This window comes from Hemitrygon akajei, chromosome 14 (genome assembly GCF_048418815.1).
Source record: "Hemitrygon akajei chromosome 14, sHemAka1.3, whole genome shotgun sequence".
Taxonomy (NCBI): Eukaryota; Metazoa; Chordata; class Chondrichthyes; order Myliobatiformes; family Dasyatidae; genus Hemitrygon; species Hemitrygon akajei.
Window position 1 is genome coordinate 90,993,686 of NC_133137.1, and position 22,375 is coordinate 91,016,060.

At 43.1% G+C, this 22,375-nt stretch overlaps 1 protein-coding gene across 5 annotated transcripts in view; it reads left to right on the forward strand.

The window, feature by feature from the left end:
- The window catches only part of LOC140738775 (voltage-dependent calcium channel subunit alpha-2/delta-1-like), a 715,977-nt gene that overhangs the window by 662,373 nt on the left and 31,229 nt on the right, over positions 1-22,375 (forward strand). For all 5 annotated transcript variants that reach the window (XM_073066574.1, XM_073066575.1, XM_073066576.1 and 2 more), the window contains 4 exons: positions 7,761-7,828; positions 9,997-10,035; positions 14,543-14,614; positions 21,424-21,576. In XM_073066574.1, the coding sequence (XP_072922675.1) occupies positions 7,761-7,828; positions 9,997-10,035; positions 14,543-14,614; positions 21,424-21,576 (332 nt within the window). The remainder of the gene's footprint in view (positions 1-7,760; positions 7,829-9,996; positions 10,036-14,542; positions 14,615-21,423; positions 21,577-22,375) is intronic.

Sequence of the window (22,375 nt, forward strand, 5' to 3'; positions counted from 1 at the left end):
GTAGAATTGTAAAGCCTAATGGCATTGGGGAGTATTGACCTCTTCATCCTGTCTGAGGAGCATTGCATCGATAGTAACCTGTCGCTGAAACTGCTTCTCTGTCTCTGGATGGTGCTATGTAGAGGATGTTCAGAGTTATCCATAATTGACCGTAGCCTACTCAGCGCCCTTCGCTCAGCTACCGATGTTAAACTCTCCAGTACTTTGCCCACGACAGAGCCCGCCTTCCTTACCAGCTTATTAAGACGTGAGGCGTCCCTCTTCTTAATGCTTCCTCCCCAACACGCCACCACAAAGAAGAGGGCGCTCTCCACAACTGACCTATAGAACATCTTCAGCATCTCACTACAGACATTGAATGACGCCAACCTTCTTAGGAAGTACAGTCGACTCTGTGCCTTCCTGCACAAGGCATCTGTGTTGGCAGTCCAGTCTAGCTTCTCATCTAACTGTACTCCCAGATACTTGTAGGTCTTAACCTGCTCCACACATTCTCCATTAATGATCACTGGCTCCATATGAGGCCTAGATCTCCTAAAGTCCACCACCATCTCCTTGGTCTTGGTGATATTGAGACGCAGGTAGTTTGAGTTGCACCATATCACAAAGTCCTGTATCAGTTTCCTATACTCCTCCTCCTGTCCATTCCTGACACACCCCACTATGGCCGTGTCATCAGCGAACTTCTGCACATGGCAGGACTCCGAGTTATATTGGAAGTCTGATGTGTACAGGGTGAACAGGACCGGAGAGTGAGTGCCATAACCTACTCCAAAGTTAAAGATGACCATAAAACATAGGAGCAGAATTAGACTATTCAGCCCATCGAGTCTGCTCTGTCATTCCATCATGGCTGACCCCAGATCCCACTTAACCCCATACATGCCTTCTCGCCATATCCATTGATGCCTGACAGATCAGGGAATGATTAACTTCCACCTTAAATATACACACTGACTTGGCCTCTACCGCAGTCTGTGGCAGAGCATTCCACAGATTTACTACTGTCTGGCTAAAAAAATTTCCTCTGTTCTAAAGGGTCACCCCTCAATTTTGAGGCTGTGCCCTCTAGTTCTGGATACCCCCACCATAGGAAATAATCTCTCCACATCCATCCTGTCTAGTCAATTCAACATTCGGTTGGTTTCAGTGAGATCCTCCGCATTCTTCTAAGTTCCAATGAGTACAGACCCAAAGCTGCCAAATACTCTTTGCATGTTAACCCCATCATTTCCGGAATCAACCTCGTGAACCTCCTCAGGACTCTTTCCAATGACAACACATCCTTTCTGAGATATGGGGCCCAAAAGTTGACAATTCTCTAAGTGCAGCTTAACTAGTGTCTTAAAAAGGCTCAGCATTATCTCGTTGCCTTTATATTCTCTTCCCCTTGAAATAACTGGCAATATTGCATTTGCTGTCTTTACCACAGACTCAACCTGTAAATTAATCTTCTGGGAGTCTTGCACGAGGACTCCTAAGTCCCTCTGCACCTCTGATGTTTGAACCTTCTCCCCATTTAGATAATAGTCCGTACTATTGTTCCTTTTCCCAAATACATTATCATACATTTCCCAACACTGTATTCCATCTGGCAGCTCTTTGCCCATTCTTCCAATTTGTCTAAGTTCTGCTGCGACTGTATTGCTTTCTCAGCACTGCCTATCCCTTCACCTATCTTTGTATCATCCACAAACTCTGCCACAAAGCCATCAATTCCATTATCTAAATCATTGACAAACAATGTGGAAAGTAGCGGTCCCAGTACTGACCCCAGAGGAACACCACTAGTCACAGGCAGTGAACCAGAAAAGGCCCCTTTGCTGCCTCCTGCCTGTCAGCCATTCCTCTATCCATACCACTATCTTTCCTGTAATGCTATAGGATTTTATCTTGTAAAGTAACCTTATGTATGGCACCTTATCAATTGCCTTCTGAAGATCCAAGTAAATGACACACACTGCCTCTCCTTTGTCCACCTTGCTTGTTACTTCCTTGAAGAACTCTAACAGATTTGTCAGGCAAGATTTCCCTTTACTGAAACCGTGCTGACTTTGACTTATTTTACCATTAGTCTCCAAGTACCTCGAAACTTCATCCTTAATAATAGACTCCAACACTTTCCCAACCACTGAAGTTAGGCTAACTGGCCTGTAACTTCCTTTCTTTTGCCTTCCACCCTTCTTAAAGAGTGGAGTGGCATTTGCAATCCTCCAATCCTCTGGGACCATGCCAGAAACGAGTGCTTCATGAAAGATCATGACCAAAGCATCAGTTATCTCTTCAGCAACCTCTCTCAGAACTCAGGGGTGTAGTCCATCTGGTCCGGGTGACTTACCCACCTTCAGACCTTTGAGCTTTCCGAGCACATTTTCCTTTGTAATAGCAATGGCACTCACTCCTGCTCCCTGACACTCGTTGACCTCTGGCACACTGCTAGTGTCTTCTGCATTGAAGGCAGATGCAAAGCACCCACTAAGTTCATCTGCTATTTCTTTGAAATCCCATTACTACCTCACCAGCATCTTTTTTCCAGTGGTCCAATATCAACTCTCACGTCCCTTTCACTCTTTATGTAACTGGAAACTGTTTTGGTATTCTGCTGTAACTCTCGCTTTGGCTAGCAGCTTAATATTGGGGGTGATAACCTCCAGCCTGGCCAAGCTTCAGAAATCTCATTTGGGTGGATGCTGTGCGATGTGTGCTCTGTTACAAATCAGTACCCAAAATAACAAACTGTACACAATATGTGATTAAGCGATTAAGCTTTATAATTCTTACCTTGACTATATGGTTAGTAAATAAACAAAAAAAAGGGCCCAATCTTATGAAACAGTCTGTTGCACAAAGTTGGAGCTCACTAGTAAGTCGATCGCTCACCATCAACCTCCTCCGATCGTCGCTGCCCTTCGGACCCTCGCTCCGAGTCCACCCCGTCTGGTGACCGACCAAATCTCTCCATTCGCGTCTTCTCTCCTCATCTCTCCCTGGCAAAAGCACGTGAATCTCTCCTTCCAGATTCACAAGGCAGAGCAACAATCTCTGATTGGCTAACATGCATAACCACAGTCCTGTTATCTCCAGCCAGAACCCAGACATTGCTGCTACAGAGAAACCGTTACTTCAGCAGTGAACCTTACAGAGAAGCCATTTCATTAGCCTTTGCAGTGAAACATTATAGAGAAGCCATTACAGTGCGTTACACTGCTTTATATTATTGGGTAGTCTGTCCTTATATTTCATCTTTTCCCTTCTTGTAGCTGTTTTATTTGCTTTTTATTGTATTTTTAAAACTTCCCTATTATTTAACTTCCCACTCACTTTTGCTACCCTGCATGGCCTTTATGCAATCCTTGACTTCCTTTGTCAGCCATTGTCGCCTTCCCCTGCCATCTGAGAACATCTTCCTCTGTGGGACAGATCTGTCCTTGTGAACTATTCCCTGAAACTTCAGCCAACTGTGTTCTGCCATCATCCCCGCCGGTATCTTGTGACGTAGGAGACAGCAGAGCTTCGCTTCCAGATGAGCTCAATGCCTTCTATGCTCACTCTGAGCACCAGATCAGGGAGAAACCGTCACACATCCCTAAGACTCTCGATGATCCTTTGGTCTCAGTATCTGAAGATGATGTATGGGTTGCCTTCAAGAGAGTGAATCCAAGGAAGGCATGGAGTACCTGGCCGAGTACTGAAGACTTGTGCTGACTAACTGGCTGGTGTATTCCCAAATATCTTCAACCCCTCACTCCGGCAGTGTATGGTAACCATCTGCTTCAAGCAGGCTTCATTCGTACTGATGCCCAAGAAAAGCGTGCTGACCTGTCTAAATGACTATCGCCAGTGGCACTTACATCCACAGTGATGGAGTGTTTTGAGAGGCTGGTGCTGAAGCATATCTGCTCCTGTCTGAATGGCAACTTGGATCTGCTCCAATTCGCCAACAGGTCTACAGCAGATGCCATCTCGTTGGCTCTTCACAAGACCCTGGGACATCTGAACAGCAAAGATGCATATATCAGGATGCTCTTTATCGATTACAGCTCAGCATCCCCTCAAAACGAACCAGTAAAATCCCAAGTCCTGAGCCTCAATACTCCCTTGTGCAAGTGGATCCCGGATTTCTTCACTTGTAGACCCCAGTCAGTTCGGTTTGGCAAAAACATCTCCTGCACAATCTCCAGCAGCACGGGAGCAGTGCAGGGATGTGTATTTAGCCCCCAGCACTGCTTGCTTTAACCCTATTACTGTGTGGCTATGTACAGCTCCAACACCGTATACAAGTTTGCTGATGATGCGGCTGTTGAAAACTTGGCTGAGTGGTGTAATAATAACAACCTCTCTCTCAATGTCAGTAAGACCAAGGAACTGCTTGTGGACTTCAGGAGAGGGAAACCAGAGGTCCAGGAGCCAGTAGTCATCAGAGGATCAGAGGTGGAGAGGGTCAGTAACTTTAAATTCCTGGGTGTCACTATCTCAGAGGACCTGTCCTGGACCCATCATATAAATGCAATTGCAACGAAAGCACAACAGCGCCTCTACTTCTTCAGGAGTCTGCAGAGGTTATAGATGTGTGATGGAAAGCGCTGCTGGCCACATTACAGCCTTGTATGGGAACACCAATGCCTCTTAACGGAAAAATCCGACAGAAGGTAATGAATTCGACCCAGTACATCATGGGTAAAGCCTTCCCAATCATTGAGCACATGTATAAGAAACGCTGCCTTTGAAAAGTAAAACCCATCATCAGAGATCCTCACCGCCCAGGCCATGTTCTTTACCTGCTGCTGCCGTCAGGTAGGAGGTACAGGAGCCACAGGTACCATGAGATTCAAGAACAGTTATTATCCCTCAGCCATCAGTCTCTTGAAAACAAGGGGGTAACTACATTCATTTAAGGACTCTGCTATATTGTTATTTCACGCTCATTGTTTATTGCTATTTATATCCACATTTGCACTGTTTACAGTCCCAGATGTTTAGTTCATAGTTACTGTTCTGGAGATTGGTTAAATATGCCCGCAGAAGAAGAATTTCAGGGTTGTATATGGTGACATGTGTGCACTGTTAATAAGTTTTACTTTGAACTTTGTACTTGAAGAAGGGAACATTGAAAAACAAATATATTAAGGAATGTTTGCTTCTACAACTTCTGTCAGGAAGTGTAGAGGAAGCTTGACCCAATCACAGAGAGTGGAGACGATTTAGCAGAGAGCGATCACTTTAATGATAAACTGCAAAATAACAAGATATGAGGAGCCTCAAAACAAGAGGGAAGAGATACTGAACACAACAAGGATAGGAGTAAATGGCTCAGGCTGGCTGGTTTGATGGGTGAAGCAGGGCTGTGGATGAGAGCTGGGTTTAAAAAGGCTGCAGGTGATGAGTTGAAATGGTTGGCAGCTAACTCCTGTTAGCTGAGTGGAGACTGGGACATGCCTGCCTGTACAGGTCTGACAGGATACCCCCCCCCCCATTACGGCCGCATCTGATGGCTCCTGGTGATCTAGATGGGTCTGGTGGAACATGATGAGTGATGTATCCAAGATGAAACTGGATGGCATCCAAGACCTCTCCTCCAGGCCAGACCCTTCCCAATTGATCAGGTGCTGCACACCCCATCCACAACGTGATAGCGTCTAGGTCAATGTGGGACCACAGGCTTCGAGGGACTGGTAGGAGCCACAGGGGCCGAGAAGGGTGCTGATTGGAAAAATTGTACTGGGATCTTGAAATCCAGGTCCGCCAGGTTAGATTGTCAGAGGTGTTGGCTAGAGCCGGGTCATGTTATAGGGCCTGGCGGGTCAGGTTTTCAAAATCCCGGATGATTGGGGCAAAGATCTGCAAGGGTGGAATGATGGGCTTAGAGTTGATCTCCATTTCGGCTGAGTCCAACTGTCATGGCAGTTCATCCGTCTTCATGTCCTTGGAGCCAGGTTGGTTGCAGATGGTGTAGTTGAATTGTTCAAAGAAGAGGACCCAGCAAGACTGACGCGGATTGAGTTGCATGGATATGTGGTTCTGGAGGTCAGTCCAGGTCAGGAACGGTTCGATGTTCCCCATCAGTCCATGTCTCCATTGGAGGGAGGTGTTTGACCGGTACGGGATTGCTGTATCGAGACAGAGAGTTGGAATGGAGTGGTGGCAGATGGTCAATGGTTTCCTGCTGCGGCGGGATCGTGTGCTCCTGTCAATGCACAGCTTCATTTAGACAATCATACTTGCCGGGTCATTTGTGGGTTCACCCATCCTGTCAGGAAATGCAGAGGAGGTTTGACCCAAACGCACACTCAAACATGGAGACGATCTCTTTAATAATGAACCTGCAAAATAACAAGCCATGAGAGGCTACAAAACAAGAGAGAATGGATACTTAACACAGCAAGACAACAAGGTAACTGAAGGCTAGGAACAAATAGTTGAGCGTGACTGAATTGATGAATGAGCCAGGGCTATGAATGCGAGTGGGGTTTAAATAGGCTGCAGGTGATGAGTTGGAAGTGAGTGGCAGATGACTCCCATTAGCTGAGTGAAGACTAAGCTAAGTGAAGACGGGGAAGTGCCTGACTCTTAGTAATGAGTCAGTAATGTACTCTCTCCAAGTTGGAAATGGGCTGTTGTGCTGTTGTCACTTATCTATAATATTAGCTTCATTTTTCTCTCACCATTAGCTCCACCTGAACTGCTGGCCATTTCTTACAGCTCTGCAATTTGCAGCTTCTATGGTCCTTTGCTTGTGTTCTCTCTAACTTCCCTCATTCCATAATTTTTATATGTTCTGTTGTTTGCTGCCTGTCTGTCACTATCAGTCCTCATTAAAATATGAAGCAGATGACTCCAACTGTAGCTCATTCCCATGGCAACCCTGGTCTCACCTGATCAGATATTCCCTTTGGCCTGGCCACCCTGCTCTGCCCTTCTGGCAATTTTAACTTGTTTTATCTGTTTTTCTCTCTATACTGCCAAAGTACCTGACTTGAAACATTAGCTGTAGCTGTTTGCCAGATGCTACCTGACCTACTGAGTGTTTTCAGCACAATCTGTAATTTCAGGGCAACTTATAATGCTATTTTAATGTCAGAAGAAGGCATGGAGCAATTTATAAACCTTCCTCATGAGAAGCGGTTGATTGTTCTCTTGCATCTTGTTCACAGGAGACACTGCACGTCTGCTGCTTGGGCATAATATGTGCACATTCCAGAAGCTTCTTGGTTCTGCACATTGCTCACCTATTCAAAGCTATTAACACAAAATTATAGAGGAACTTAGCAGGTCAGGCAGCATCTATGGAGAAAAATAAACAGTCAACGTTTCAGGCCAATCAAATTGACTATTCCTTGCCATAGACGCTGCCTGACCTTCTGAGTTCCTCCAGCGTATTGTGTTTGCTAGTCAGGATAATCAGCTTGTGAAAATCTCTTGTGTTTACCTCTTCAAAGCTGATGGTTGTGTCCCAATTTATTTGAAAGGCCGTCAGCATACGTACTTCAGCTAAAGAGCATAAACAGCTATTGTGGGATTTCATACCACAGGTCATATACTGCTCAGCGTATTTCCAGTCTCAGCCAGTTGGAATCACAAGGAAGGAAGAGCAATGCTGGGTTTTATTTCATCTATGATGGTGGGAAATTAGCTCTTCTACTTGGTTGAAGAATGACAAATACAGTAGGTTATTTGAGTTTTGAAATGAGAAGAAGGAAGCATTAATTCCTGCTGCTACCTCTTTGGTGATACTGATGCACAAATTTCTGATTGGTTTGCAGTTGTTGGAGTGAAGCTTGATATAAACGCCTGGATGGAAAACTTCACAAAGGTAGTCAGTAAGAGCAAGGTAAGAGCACGAAACCAGTGATTTACAGAGTCACACATGACTGTGGCTGTCTTTTAACGATAATATTTTTTGGAAACAATAACCACAATTGTTGTTAAAGTTGAAACTATTTTGGTCAATCAGTTGCCGATCCTTTCTTGTTAACTGATGTCTATAACATGGAACTAATTGTGACTTCAGTTTCCTTTCACCCCACTGAAGGTCAAAAATTCCTGGACATTAGAATTTTTCCGTGAGGAAGTTGGAGTCTGAGACCCTGAAAATCCCCATAATTCATAACTTATCTTTGAAATCCTGTTAGAGACAGAAAAGGCATGTGGGATGATTCCAGCTAAGTCAGTGAGCAAGACGGGGATTTTCCACCTTTCTGGGGAAATTCCATGTGTGAATATGAAAAGCATCAGAACGAGTTTGACTCGTTCATGCTAACTGTGAAATTACAGGATTGTCATGAAAACACATCTGGTTCACTAATGTCCCTGGATCGTGTCTCTGATCTGTTTGTGAATCTGGACCTACCAATGTGATTAACTCTTACTTGTTCCTGAATTGAGAAGGCAATAAAGGACAAAAAAAAATCTACGTAAATCTGGTTTATTACCACTGAAATTTGATGTATCACGCAGCAGTATAGTGCAAGGCATAAAATATTACTGTAAGTTACATGAGAAAATAAAATAAATAGTGCAAAAAAATAGACAGGGAAGATTGTAAGATCAGAACAGTGAGTTGTTGGTCTACGATCTCGTTGTTGCAGGAAAGAGAGAGAGAGCCTGTGTGAGATACCAAAGTGCTGGGTCATGGACTGTAGATTTTGATGGACTCTAGAACAATGTTTGGTCCCTACTCAGTCTCCTCCTTCCAAAAAGTCTCTTCCTGAAATTGGCTTTGGATAAAACTGTAACCCTAACACATTCTCCACCACCTGTCTCCCTTTAAGTTTATTCATGAGTTATTGAGACCACTGTTCCCTGTCCGTTCCAAATTTCCCTTGAGCTGAATGGTTTGCTCGGCCATTTTGGAGGGCAGTTAGGTGTCAACCATTTTGGTGTTGGTCAGTTTTCATATAAAAGCCAAGGTGTTCCTTCCCCCAAACAAAATGGGGTAATCCAAGCAACCCGCACAAAATGCCGAAAACTGCCTGGTGAAGGGTCTCAGCCCAAAACATTGCCTGTTTCCTCTTTTCCATGGATTCTGCCTGGCCTGCTGAGTTCCTCCAGCATTTTGTGTGCATTGCTCGGATTTCCAGCACCTGCAGGTTCTCTCATTTGAAATGAGGTAATCTGTTTGGTTTTACAGCACTCCAGCAATTTTCTGGTTATTGTTTACCATTGTAACTCTGATTTATAGCTAAATTAAGTGCTAGAAATTTCTTTTCCTGTATTACTGCCAATTCCTGTGCTAGGCAGGTCACCCGAACTCTTGAGAGATTTTGTCAATTTTTCCTCCAATCATTTGCTTCCATGAGGCATTTTTATACACTTCATTCCAACTTCAAAGGACAACCATGGAACTTTTTGCATATAAAATAACGCCCCCCCCCCCCCTCGCAGGCTCAGCCCTTCACCATCCTCTGCAGGACATTCTGCCCCCCTGAAAGGACTCTCCTGGCACCAGCGTTCAATTATCCAGTGGCAACACACTCCAGCTGAGGGACATCCCTCTGGGACGCGGCTGTAACCAGTAGCAGCTGTCGGACCAAACGGCAATGGCTGCGGGAAACTGCATCAATAGAGGACGCTGCACTGAAACCAAAGATGGGGAGACGTGCTGTTTACGAACCTTGCAATAAACTCATCTTGTTGCAGTTTTCATAAGCTGCATTAGAGTGCTATTTTAATATCACTAGTAAAGCAGTCTCTAGCCCATAGTCGGCTACCACCATGATGAGAGTTAATACACACATACTGACTTTTTGATTACTAGTACCAGACCAGTGCTAGCAATATGACCACCATAGTGTTATACCGATACCTGTTACTCGGGTCTTTGCAGACCGCACAGCCCTGTCCGTTCTGCATCAATGAGAAAGAGGCCTTTTGCCTCATCTCTCCCAGGGTGAATTATCATAGTGGCACATTTGGCAGTTGTAACTTATGTGTTGTAGATGTAAATTGTGAAGTCCTTATGAATGTACTAATTAGTTACTTCCTTACTTCCTGTTGCAGTGTTACCAAGAGATCTGTGACTGCACAAAAAATAGCAAGGTAAGACAGGATCACCTTTACTGCACCCATGTTGTCCAGCTGGTAGAGTCATTACACCAAGAGAAAATCTGCAGATGCTGGAAATTCAAGCAACACACACAAAATGCTGGAGAAACTCAGCAGGCCAGGTAGCATCCATGGAAGATAGTAACAGTCGAGACCCATCATCATTATAGCAGCATTTGAAAGACATTTGGAAACATACATTGATAAGAAGAGTTTAGAGGGAGATGGGTCAAAAGTAGGCAAGTGAGATGGGCACCTTAGTCAGCATGGTTAAGTTTGGTCAAAGGGCCTGTTTCCATGGTATATGACTCTGAGTTCGTGACACTATCAATTTGTGTATTTGTTAGTGATCACTTACCTTTGCAATGATGGATTTTCCAGGTTAGGTTTTATTCTAACCAGGGAGAGTTTAATTCACTGAAGTTATGGGACTGTGGCAGGGGTGAGGATGTCCCAGTTCTTCTGAAGAGGATCCACTTCTTAAATATATGTGCATAAATCTGTGTAAATAGCATATTGAAAGGGAGATTATTAAATATATGTGATTTGAGGATTTATATAAATAGAAGCATTGAGAGCAAAAGGAGGGACATTACTTTTAACTTTATAAACCTTTCTCCACAACTTGAGTATTGCATCATGTTATAAGGAATTAACTTTACAAAAATGGGAAGATCCCAAATAAGATGCAGAAAAGATTTTCCACAATGTTTTCAGAGATGAGAAATGTTGGCCACAAAGTCAGGTTGGAGAAGCTGAAATTCTTCTCCGTAGAACAAGGAAGCCTTTGTGGAGATTTGGTGGATAACAAGGAAGTTCTAGATGGTTCAAGGGCCAAGACTTTTTTATGCACATAGTATTTAGTATCTGCAGCTCACAAATGGTGGGATGACGGAAGCAGTCTCAATCAGTGATTTCCCAGAGGGAACTGTGTAGGTACTTGAAGAGAGAGAGAGAAAAAAATCAAGGGCATTAGGAAAAATGGTGGAAAAGGGTCTGAAAGGATTACTCCAACAGGAGCCAGAATTATCTTCATGAAATGAATGGCTTCTTTCTATGCCAAAACAATACTCTTCTATGGAGGGTCCTATTCTGTACTGGAGACGCCAGTTTATGTTATATAAATTTTGATATGAGCTTGTCCTTGGCTAGGTTGTGTAGTAAACCTGTCTGAAACTAATTGTTGATGTGCATTTTTCAATCCTTACTCCAAAAAGTAAAATAAATTGAATCCAGCTGTTGTTTTCCAGGAGAAGATAAAGAACTACTGTGTGGTAGTTAGGTAGTTTAGCATTTGTAAAACTGCTGACAGGATACTGTTAGTGGGAGCTTAATCTAATGGTAGTACACGAACAAGAATCGTTTTAAAATGTCAAGAATAGCTTTGATTTGACAAGCTTGGATGGGCAGTAAAAGTTTCAGGAGTTGTGCCAAAGGAAATCAAATTAATCCTAAATCTATGGCACAAATTGGAAATCAGGAAAGGGAACCATTTAGCACTATTTATCTAAATAGTACTTGATAGATTTTGTAGATTTCATTCAAGAGAAATACAGGCGAGAAAAAAAAGATTCAGAATACCCAATATCTGCAAATGTTTCTCTGAATAATCTTGCCCACTGCAAAATGACCATTTAGATACACTGATCCTTCTGGCTGATCTTCACAATAAATCCTATTAATATTCTAGACATTGTTTACAATATATATATATATATATATATATATATATATTAGTTGGCTCAGTGAAATGAATTTTGCTTTGTTGGATAACTAACTCATAGAAGAGAAGCATCTTCCCTCATTTAGATAAGTGTCTTTTCTGATAAAATATGTAGCAGTTAACACCATTTGCACACACTCATCACTGGTCATGAATGCACAACATAAACACCAGGCAGCTCATGACAGCAGTAAATGGTAGGGCTCTGAAGTGTCCAGATTGGAATTATTGTTTTTTGCATAGTTGGCAACGTAGTCCAGATATCAGCATTTTTGTAAAGTGCTGCAATCTGGACATGAATTCTTACATATTTTTGAATGTAGAATATGCAATGATCTTGTGCAAAGAGGAAATTTTAAAAACATAATTAAAATAATAAATTGCTTTTAATAATTCCGTGATATGCTTATGAGTACTAATTTGGTGTAATTTGATTAATACAATGGAAAATAGTTTGTCACAAAGATAAAGAAATATAATCACTGTGTCACGCAAACACTTGATCATAAATAAATAACTCTAAATGATTTTAAAAATGTAGCATCATCTGGTAGCTATTTTGAGGTGCAGTAGAGTTAGAAACCCATGTTCATCTAAAAACATGTCTGGGACTCCTGCATCACTCTGTTTATCTGCTGATGGAAACAGTTTTCATTGACATAATGCATGAAAGACCCTGTCATGGTAAGTATCAAGATTCATAATCTTTTGTATAATTGGGCACACATAACTTTGCATGTTGGCCACATTCCTGTGAGCAACATTACGTTCTGACTTGAGCTCTTAAGGAAGAGGGATGAACAGCAGCTGTTTAACCATATAACAATTATAGCACGGAAACAGGCCATCCCGGCTCTTCCAGTCCATGCAGAACGCTTAATCTCACCAAGTCCCACCGACCTGCACTCAGCCTATAACCCTCCATTCCTTTCCTGTCCATATACCTATCCAATCTTTTTTTCTGGAAGTCGTCTTTTTTTCTGAAAGTCCTAGGACAGCCTCAGATAAACTGATGTGAAGAGTACCGAGGCGAATATTGGAGCAGGCCTCTGGGGGTCTCGTTGATTTTGATGGCAGAGGGAACACTCAGGAATTGCATTAAAATTGGAAAGATTCAACTGACACAAATTGGCTCCATTATTGCACCTGAGCTGATTGCCCCTGTATCAAACTCTCCATCTGAAGTGTAAGCAATGGTGCTTCTCTTTTAAGTATTATACATACTGGTCAGCTTTCTCCATTTAGGGCCTTGCAATCCTGTCCATGTATTCCGTATGGTGCACATGCCTTTAGCGGTATCAAGTCTCTGTTGCCTGATGATTGATGTCACCACTACTTCCCTGTTAGCCTTCATGTTGATGTCCATTATTCATACAAAGACACATGCAAAATGTATTATGGATGCTACAAGATCCACAAGCAATTTATCTGATGCACCAAACCAATCCCCTTGCATTTTAAAGAAACGTGGTACTCAAATAAATTTCTAGGCCTCAGTCATTGTTTTTCATTTGCTTTGAAGAAACTTTATGACCCTTCACCTGGAATGTTCAGCTTAATTCTGGAGAGAATCCTGAGAGTCCTATACACAAATGAGTGCCATTAGCCAATCAGTCAGTGGGCAATTGATTTGCTTTGGGGAAATGGACAGAGTTGTATGCAGGGCCAGCTACCAACTCAATGTTTTTAAACAAATACAAAAGACTGCAAAAAAAAAAGCTGTTTTTAAAAAAAAATCAGATCTAATTTGTGCTTAAGAATCCACAATCCTTTGTAAAGTCCCTTGCCAAGGTTTTCTTTTCAAGTTGTAATTATTGGGTGGTCATGCATCAGGAACACATGGAGACCATATGTGAGCACTGGGAGGAGAGCATCACCTCAGAAATTATCTGCCACCCGCATCAGGCTTGTTTGTAGGGTAACATAATTGGTGGAAATGGACATAATTCACAACCACCGACATTGAGCTGGGATTTGGCTGATCTGACGTGATGATGTAATTACGTAAAAGGGTTTTTAGCGTACTTTTGTGTTCAGGGTTTGGAGTTCAATAAAGTGTGTGACAGTTTTTCTCAAATATTAGATTACCTCACTTAGTTCTATTTACGAAAACCTACAGTTAGCCACCTCAGAACTAATAGAACTAGAGTTTAGGCTTTTCATTCTTGTCCCAGTGAATAAAGAGGCCATGGATTAATATTGGGTCCACAGCCATTTTCAATCCTATGTTAATGACTTGGATGAAAGAATGGGGTGTCATGTATCCAATTTTGCTGGGAAAGTGAAGTGTAAAGAGGTTATAAAATCTGCAGGGGGATATTGGGTGAGCATGAAGGAGGCATATGGAGTATAATGTGGAAAATAATAGATTTTAAAGTAAGAATTGGAAAGGCAAAAGTGTTATAGTGATGATGCTGTTAGAATGAGAGAAAGAGAGTTTAAAAAAAAGTAGTAAGAGAGTAAGGAAAACTTAAGGAAAAGATACGCTTGCTTTGGAGCGTGTACTGTACTACACAGATTCATTTGCCTGATTCCTATCATGTGGATATGGACTGTGAGTAAATTAAATAACATTGGCATACTCCCACTGACACATATCCTCAACGACAATATAAAGTTCTTGAGGGGCTTGACAGATGATGAAAGCCGAGAGGCTGATTCATCTGACTGCAGAATCTAGCATTTTGTCTCATGATCAATGGCTGAAATTTAGGACTGAACTGAAAAGAAAGTTCCTTGTTCAGAAGGTGTTCACCTACACCAGTGTTTTCTCTGCAGCACTTTGACTGTGTTATATTGGATGATGGTGGATTCCTGCTAATGTCCAACCAGGATGAATATATTGGAAAGGTAAGTGCCTTAAACTCTCTGCATTTTGATCTTGAGATTTTTGTTACGTTTCCATCTGATACTTGTTTGTGAAGTAAATCAATTTTATCCGAAACAAAGATTGGCAATAATTTTAAAGTAAGGGAGAACTACGTGATACTGTGAGTTGGTGTGTTGGTGGAAGGGCATGTTGTGATGAGGATATTGTGACTCTGCAACAGAATATAAATAGCCTAAATGTGGGTGAGAACTTAGCAAGTGTGGGAAAGGTGACAACATGCACTTCAGCAAGAGAAATCAAAAGGCAGATTATTATCTCAATGAAAAAGAGTGAAGAACAGGAATCTAGGTAAATGACAAGCAACTAGAAGGCAGATACATTAAGATATAAATGCATATTAGCCTTTATTTCAAAAGGATTGGAGTTTAGAAATGTCAGAATCGAGCTATAAATCACCACATGTCATGAAATTTGTTTACTTTGCAGCAGCAGTACAATGCAATACATGATAAATAAATATAGGGAAAAATGAATTACATTAAGTATATATTTGCCTATTAACTAGTTAAAATAAGTAGTGCAAAATAAAAACAGAAATAAAAAGTAGTGAGGTAGTGTTTATGGGTTCAATGTCCCATTTAGAAATAGGATGGGAGCGGGGAAGTTGCTCCTGAATCGCTGAGCGTGTGCCTTCAGGTTTCTGTACCTTCTTCCTGATGATAACAATGAGAAGAGGGCATGTCCTGGGTGATGGTGGTCCTTAATGATGGATGCTGCCTTTCTGAGGCACTGCTCCTTGAAGATGTCTTGGATACTACGGAGGCTAGTACCCATGATGGGGCTGACTCATTACACCAGTTTCTGCAGTTTACTTTGATCTTGTGCAGTAGCCCCCCCTTCCCCAAACACCAGATGGTCATGCAGCCAATCAGAATGTTCTTCAGGGTATGTTTGTTGACGTTCTCGAGTGTTTTAGTTGACAAACTAAATCTCCTCAAACTCCTAATGAAATATAGTCTCTGTCTTAGGTCCTCAGAGATATTGATACCCAGAAACTTGAAATTGCTCACTCCCTCCACTTCTGCTCCCCCTATGAGGATAGGTTTGTGTTCCCTCGTATTACCCTTTCTGAAGTCTACAGTCAGCTCTTTCGGTGTTGCTGATGTTGAATGTGAGGTTGTTTCTGCGACACCACTAACTGGACTATTTCACTCCTGTATGCCCTTTAGTCACCGTCCGAAATTCTGCCAGCAGATTTATAGATGGTACTTGAGCTAAGCCTAGCCACACGGTCATGGGTAAAGAGAGAGTAGTGCAGTGAGCTAAGCACACAACCCTGTTGTGTGCTAGTGTTGGTTGTCAGTGATGTGGGAACACCAGCAATAGAATGAGTGTAGTTATCCCATTTTGTTCAAGAGCCTGATGGTTGAGGGGTAGCAACTGTCCTTGAACCTGGTGGTGTGAGTCCTGAGGCACTTGTACTTCTACCTGATGGCAGCAGCAAGAAAACAGCATGGCCTGAGTAGTGAGAATCTTTGATGATGGATGCTGCTTATCTACGACAACTTTTCACGTAGATGTGCTCAGTGGTTGAGAGGGCTATATCGATGGTATACTGGCTGAATCCACAACCTTTTGTAGGACTTTCCGCTTAAAGGCGTTGGTGTTCCCATGCCAGGCCGTAATGCAGCCAGTCAGTACACTTTCCACCACACATCTATAGAAGTTTGCCAAGGTTTCCGATGACATGCCGAGCCCCCACAGACTCCTGAGGAAGTAAAGATGCTGTTGTACTTTCTTTGCAATTATATTTATATGATGGGTCCAGGACAGGTCCTCTGAAATAGTGACAACCAGGAATTTAAAGTTACTGACCCTCTCCACCTCTGATTCTCTGGTGAGTAGTAGCTCATGGACCTCAGGTTTCCTTCAACTACAATCTTTTTTTTTAGTCTTATTGACACTGAGTGAGAGGTTGTTGTTATTACGTCACTCAGCCACATTTTCAATCTCCCTGCTGTATGCTGATTCATGACCACTTTTGATACTTAAACTTGTGTTGCCCAGGTGATCCAAGGCAGTGTGGAGAGCCATTGAGATCGTGTCTGCTGTGGATTTTTTGTGGCAATAGGCAATTTTCAGTGGGTCCAGGTCCTTCCTAAAGCAGGTGTTGATTTTAGCCATGACCGACCTCTCAAACATTTCATCACCGTAGAGCTACTGGACAATAGTCATTAAGGCAGCTCACGCTGTTCTTCTTAGGCACTTGTGAAACAAGAACGTTTAATGTCAGAGAAATGTTTACAATATACATCCTGGAATTCTTTTTCTTCACAAACATCCACAAAAACAGAGGACTGCCCCAAAGAATGAATAGCAGTTAAATGTTAGAACCCCAAAGCCCCCCCCAGCTCCTCCCTCCTACACACAAGCATCAGCAAAGTAACAACCTCCCCCCACCAGAAAAAACCTTCGGCAACCCCTCCCCGAGTACTCAAGCAAGTGTCAATAAATACAGACTTGCAGTACCCCAAAGACTAATCATTCACTCTGTATTCAACATATCATAGGCTCTCTCTCTCCCTAATAAGGGAAAAAGAGGAGTCCCCTGGCGACACCAGCCATGAATCCACCCGCCTCCAGAGCTACGAAATTCCGGCACCCTGAAAGCATGCTGGTCTTCCAGGCTGTATCCTTGTCATATCGAAAAGCGGCCAGTCGTGAGGCCCCGACAGTGGGTCCCATTCCCGCAAAGAACTGAAGTCAGTGTGCAATTCCAGGTCAAGGTCTTCAAAAGAACCTTGAAAGGGAAAAAAAAGAGATATCAAAGATAGAAATAGAGCTGTTTCCAAAGATGCAAGCAAAGGAGTCGCCGTTGGGCGCCATCATCCTCCTAAGAAATATGTGGGATCTTCCAATTGTAGCAGTGAGAGATTGAAAATGTCTTTGAATACCCTCTCCATTGGTTGGCACAGGTCTTCAGAGCCTCACCAGGAATTCCAATGGACCCTGACGCCTTGCAAGGGTTCACAGCTTAACGTTGGCCTCCGAGACAGAGATCACAAGGTCACAGGATGCTGCAGGAATCCTCAAGCTTTCAAATCTGAAAGTCTTGTTACTATTTATATATTCTGTTCATCTCACCATAGCTGGAGTTCTTCAGGATCTGATGAAGGATCTTGGCCCAAAACGTTGACTGTTTGTTACCCTCCATGGATGCTGCCTAACTTGTTGAGTTCCCCTAGCATTTTGTGAGCGTGTTGCTCAAGATTTCAAGCATGTGCAGAATCTGATATGCTTTTGGTATTTTAATGACCATTTTGGAGATGAGGGACAATTCCACCATCAAGCAGAGGTTTTATTGTCACCTTTTAACCAATATGAAGCAAGAAGGTCTGTGATGAATTATTTTTGTCATCACTTTCCCTGTGTGACCATTATGCAACTTGAATGCCCCAGTTTCTGATCAACACCTGATCATAACTTGATTCAGTCAGTCAGCACTTTGATTATTAGGAACCACTCTGTCCAGTCGTCATTTGTATTTAAAAGGCCTCTTATTTCTAGCCACATCCAGTGACCATCTATTTTCAACAAATTTGTCACCTAGGTAGAGTCATAGAGCCATAGGACACTACAGCATAGAAATAGGCCCTTTAGCCCATCTAGTCTGTACCAAACTATTAACCTGCCTGGTTGCATCGACCTATACCTGGAGCATTGCCGTCTATACTCCTCCCATCCATGTACCTATCCAAATATCTCTTAAATATTGAAATTAAACCCACATCTGTAAGATCTGGAGATGTGTTTCTCCAAAGATACTCCACAGAGATATTTACTTTAGGAGAGACCTGGTCTCTTTCTTCCATTTTGTTAGATACCACCTTTCCTGGAAACATACTTACTCACTTAAAACTTATGTTTTCTAGAAAACCATGACAACTACTTTGGTCTCCTAATATGTTCAACCAAGTGTTCATCTACATTGCCCTATCTGTTCTGGACCATCCCAGCCGCTAATTTCCATAGAATTACTAGAAAGACCACTACAATCATGTGACTTCCAGTGAAGAGAAGTTAGCTTTAAGGGGTCATTTCCAGTGGAAGGGTTATTCTTTATTTTTAGCACCTTTTTAGCTATACAAGCTATTTCTGCGGGGTATCTTCTGCGAAGTATCTTTTCTTCTTCTGAAACCTGTCACCCCTACTGGGCCATGGGCCACCAACAGTAGCTCACCAGAATCCTCTGACCTGGGCCACTCTTTCAACTGTGCACAGCAATAACCCATCTTCAAAGATCCTTCCACTCCCAGGGATGAATTCTTTGTAACTTCTGCTGGCATTTGTGTAGCTCTGCATTGTTATGGGACGGGGCTGCTAGCCCCATGGCCAACCCTCTTCCTTTCACACAACGCACACAAAATGCTGGAGGAACTCAGCAGGCCAGGCAGCATCTATAGGGAGAAGTACAGTCGACATTTCGGGCCAAGACCCTTCATCAGGACCGATGGGGAAAAAACAGATAGTAAGAGATTTGAAAGTGGGAGGGGGAGGGGGAGACCCGAAATGAAAGGAGAGGATAGGAGGGGGAGGGATAAAACTAAGAACTGAGAAGTTGATTGGCTAAAGGGATACAAGGCTGGAGAAGGGAGAGGATCATGGGATGGGAGGCCTTGGATTAAAGGAGGGAGGAGGAAAGCACCAGAGGAAGATGGAGAACAGGCGAGGAGTTATTGTGAGAGGAAAATAAAGGGGGGGAAAGGAAGAAGAAAAAAAAGGAAAATAAATAAATAAATAGGGATGGGGTAAGAAGGGGAGGAGGGGCATTAATGGAAGTTAGAGAAATCAATGTTCATGTCACTAGGTTGGAGGCTACCCAGACGGAATATCAGGTGTTGTTCCTCCAACCTGAGTGTGGCTTCATCTCGACAGTAGAGGAGGCCATGGATTGACATATCGGAATGGGAATGGGACGTGGAATTAAAATGCGTGGCCACTGGAAGATCCTGCTTTCTCTGGCGGACAGAGCGTAGGTGTTTAGCGAAATGGTCTCCCAGTCTGCGTCGGGTCTCACCAATATATAAAAGGCCACACCGGGAGCACCGGACACAGTATACCACACCAGCCGACTCACAGGTGAAGTGTCGCCTCACCTGGAAGGACTGTCTGGGGCCTGGAATGGTGGTGAGGGAGGAAGTGTAAGGGCAGGTGTAGCACTTTTTCCGTTTACAAGGATAAGTGCCGGGAGGGAGATCGGTAGGAACGAATGGACAAGGGAGTCACGTAGGGAGCGATCCCTGTGGAAAGCAGAAAGGGGGGGAGGGAAAGATGTGGTTGGTGGTGGGATCCCATTGGAGATGGCAGAAATTACGAAGAATTATATGTTGGACACGGAGACTGGTGGGGTGGTAGGTGAAGACAAGAGGAACCCTATCCCTAGTGGCGTGGCGGGAGGATGGGGTGAGAGCAGATGTGCGTGAAATGAGAGAGATGTGTTTGAGGGCAGAGTTGATGGTGGAGGAAGGGAAGCCCCTTTCTTTAAGAAAGGAAGACATCTCCTTCATCCTGGAATGAAAAGCCTCATCCTGAGAGCAGGTGCGGTGGAGATGGAGGAATTGTGAGAAGGGGATAGCATTTTTGCAAGAGACAGGGTGGGAAGAGGAATAGTCCAGGTAGCTGTGAGAGTCTGTGGACTTATATTAGACATCAGTAGATGAGCTGTCTTCAGAGATAGCGATAGAGAGATCAAGGAAGGGGAGGGAGGTGTCGGAAATGGACCAGGTAAATTTAAGGGCAGGGTGGGAGTTGGAGGCAAAGTTGATGAAGTCGACGAGCTCAGCATGCGTGCAGGAGGCAGTGCCAATGCAGTCATCGATGTAGCGAAGGAAAAGTGGGGGACAGATACCAGTATAGGCTTGGAACATGGACTCTTCCTTTCACAGCCGGGTTTGGGACTATCTATGTCGGAGGTGGGCAGTATCTGTGGAGGGGAATAAACCGTCGATGTTTCAGGCCAAGACCCTTCATTAGAATTGGAAACGAAGGGAGAGGAAGCCAGAATAAGAAAGAAGGGGAGGGGAAGAGATACCTTCAGGCATTCTGAGCGGCCTTTAATAATTCAATTGAATACCATGGCATATCCATCTACATTCAGCACAAGTAGTGTGGATTCAAAAGTTCACATGGATGCTAAATCCATTAGAGAAATATCACCTGTCCATCCTGGATAAACTAAACATGGCTCAGTTAAAATTGGCTACTTCATTCATGAAAATGTTTGAGATCCCATTACCTGCAGTGACTAGGCAAACAACAAGATAGCTAATTATTGCCACTGCAGCCTTCCCATATCTTTCTATGAGGTGGTCAGTCGGGATTTGCTGAGATCTGAAGAGATCAGATATCTCACATTGTCTGGTGGGAGGCCTGCAAATTAGACCAAGCCTCATGTTGTCAGAAATGTTGGAAGTCCTCAGCAAGTGAGACACCACCTTTGGAGTGTTTGATTCAAGGAAAGATTGACTGGTGCAGACGCTGTTATTTTATAAACTAATGCAAGAGCCCTTTTGGTGCTACTATTTTACCTTATTGCTGTATCTATAGTGTTTTTGACAACGAGTGCTGATTTTTATGTATCAAGTATGTCATTAATTGTGCAAAGTAACTGAGACATCTGGAATTTTGTTGATGTTTGTCCTGACTAGTCATTCCAACTTTGCAAAATCCACTTTTTTGATTTATGGAGACGGATCCAGAGAATTTCTGAGGAAGTTCCTGGCACTGGATTTCAAATCAAATCCTTCTGTTAATTCCCTTGTTGCTTCAGATTGGCAAATTCTTTGGTGAGATCGACCCAAGCTTGATGAAACGCCTTCTAAACACATCACTGTATGCCTTCAATAAGTCCTACGATTTCCAGTCTGTGTGTGATCCAGAAAGTGAGACCAAAGCTGCGGCTGGGCTTCGTTCAGTCTACGTTGTAAGTAAATCTATCAGTATCAATTTCGATGTACGTGTTCTTCCAAGACAAAGCCTCCAAATGCTGAAATGATTACCAGGTGGATCAAGTTGTACTTTGTATAAAACTTCACTTCACATGTTTTGCCTAACTTGTAGAGTTTATCTTTAAAAATGTTTTACTGACATTACAATGAGAGATAATCGAAAGCTACAGAACCACACTATCCAATGCCAAATACTGTACTACCATGAATATCATGGTGCAAAGTGACTTTATAACCAGTAGCTGAGCCCTGCGGTCTTTTATCAAACCTCTGCTCCCTGATTAAAAATCTAAAGCTTTTCTAGAGGTGGAAATTTGAAATAAAGACAGAAGATGCTGGTGACACTCAGCAAGTCAGGTAGTATCTCAGGCTGGAGCCCCACCATCAGTTCTCACCTGAGACATTAACACTGTCTCCACAGATTGACCTAACTATAGAATTTGTAGAGGAAGTTATCAGGAAAGTTGTTGAAGCCAAGGCAGTGAATGTTGTCTACATGGGCTTTAGCAAGGCCTTTGACAAGGTCCCATATGGGAGGTTGATCAAGAAGGTTCAATTGCTTGGCTTTCAAACCGAGGTAGTAAATTGGATTAGACGTGGATTTTGTAGAAGAAGCCAGAGAGTGGTGGTAGATGGTTGCTTTGCTGACTGGACTAGTGACTAATGGTGTGCTGCAGGGATCAGTGCTATGTCCATTGTTGTTTGTCATCTATAACAATGATCTAGATGATAATGGGTCAGAAAATCTGCAGATGTCACCAAGATTGGGGGCCT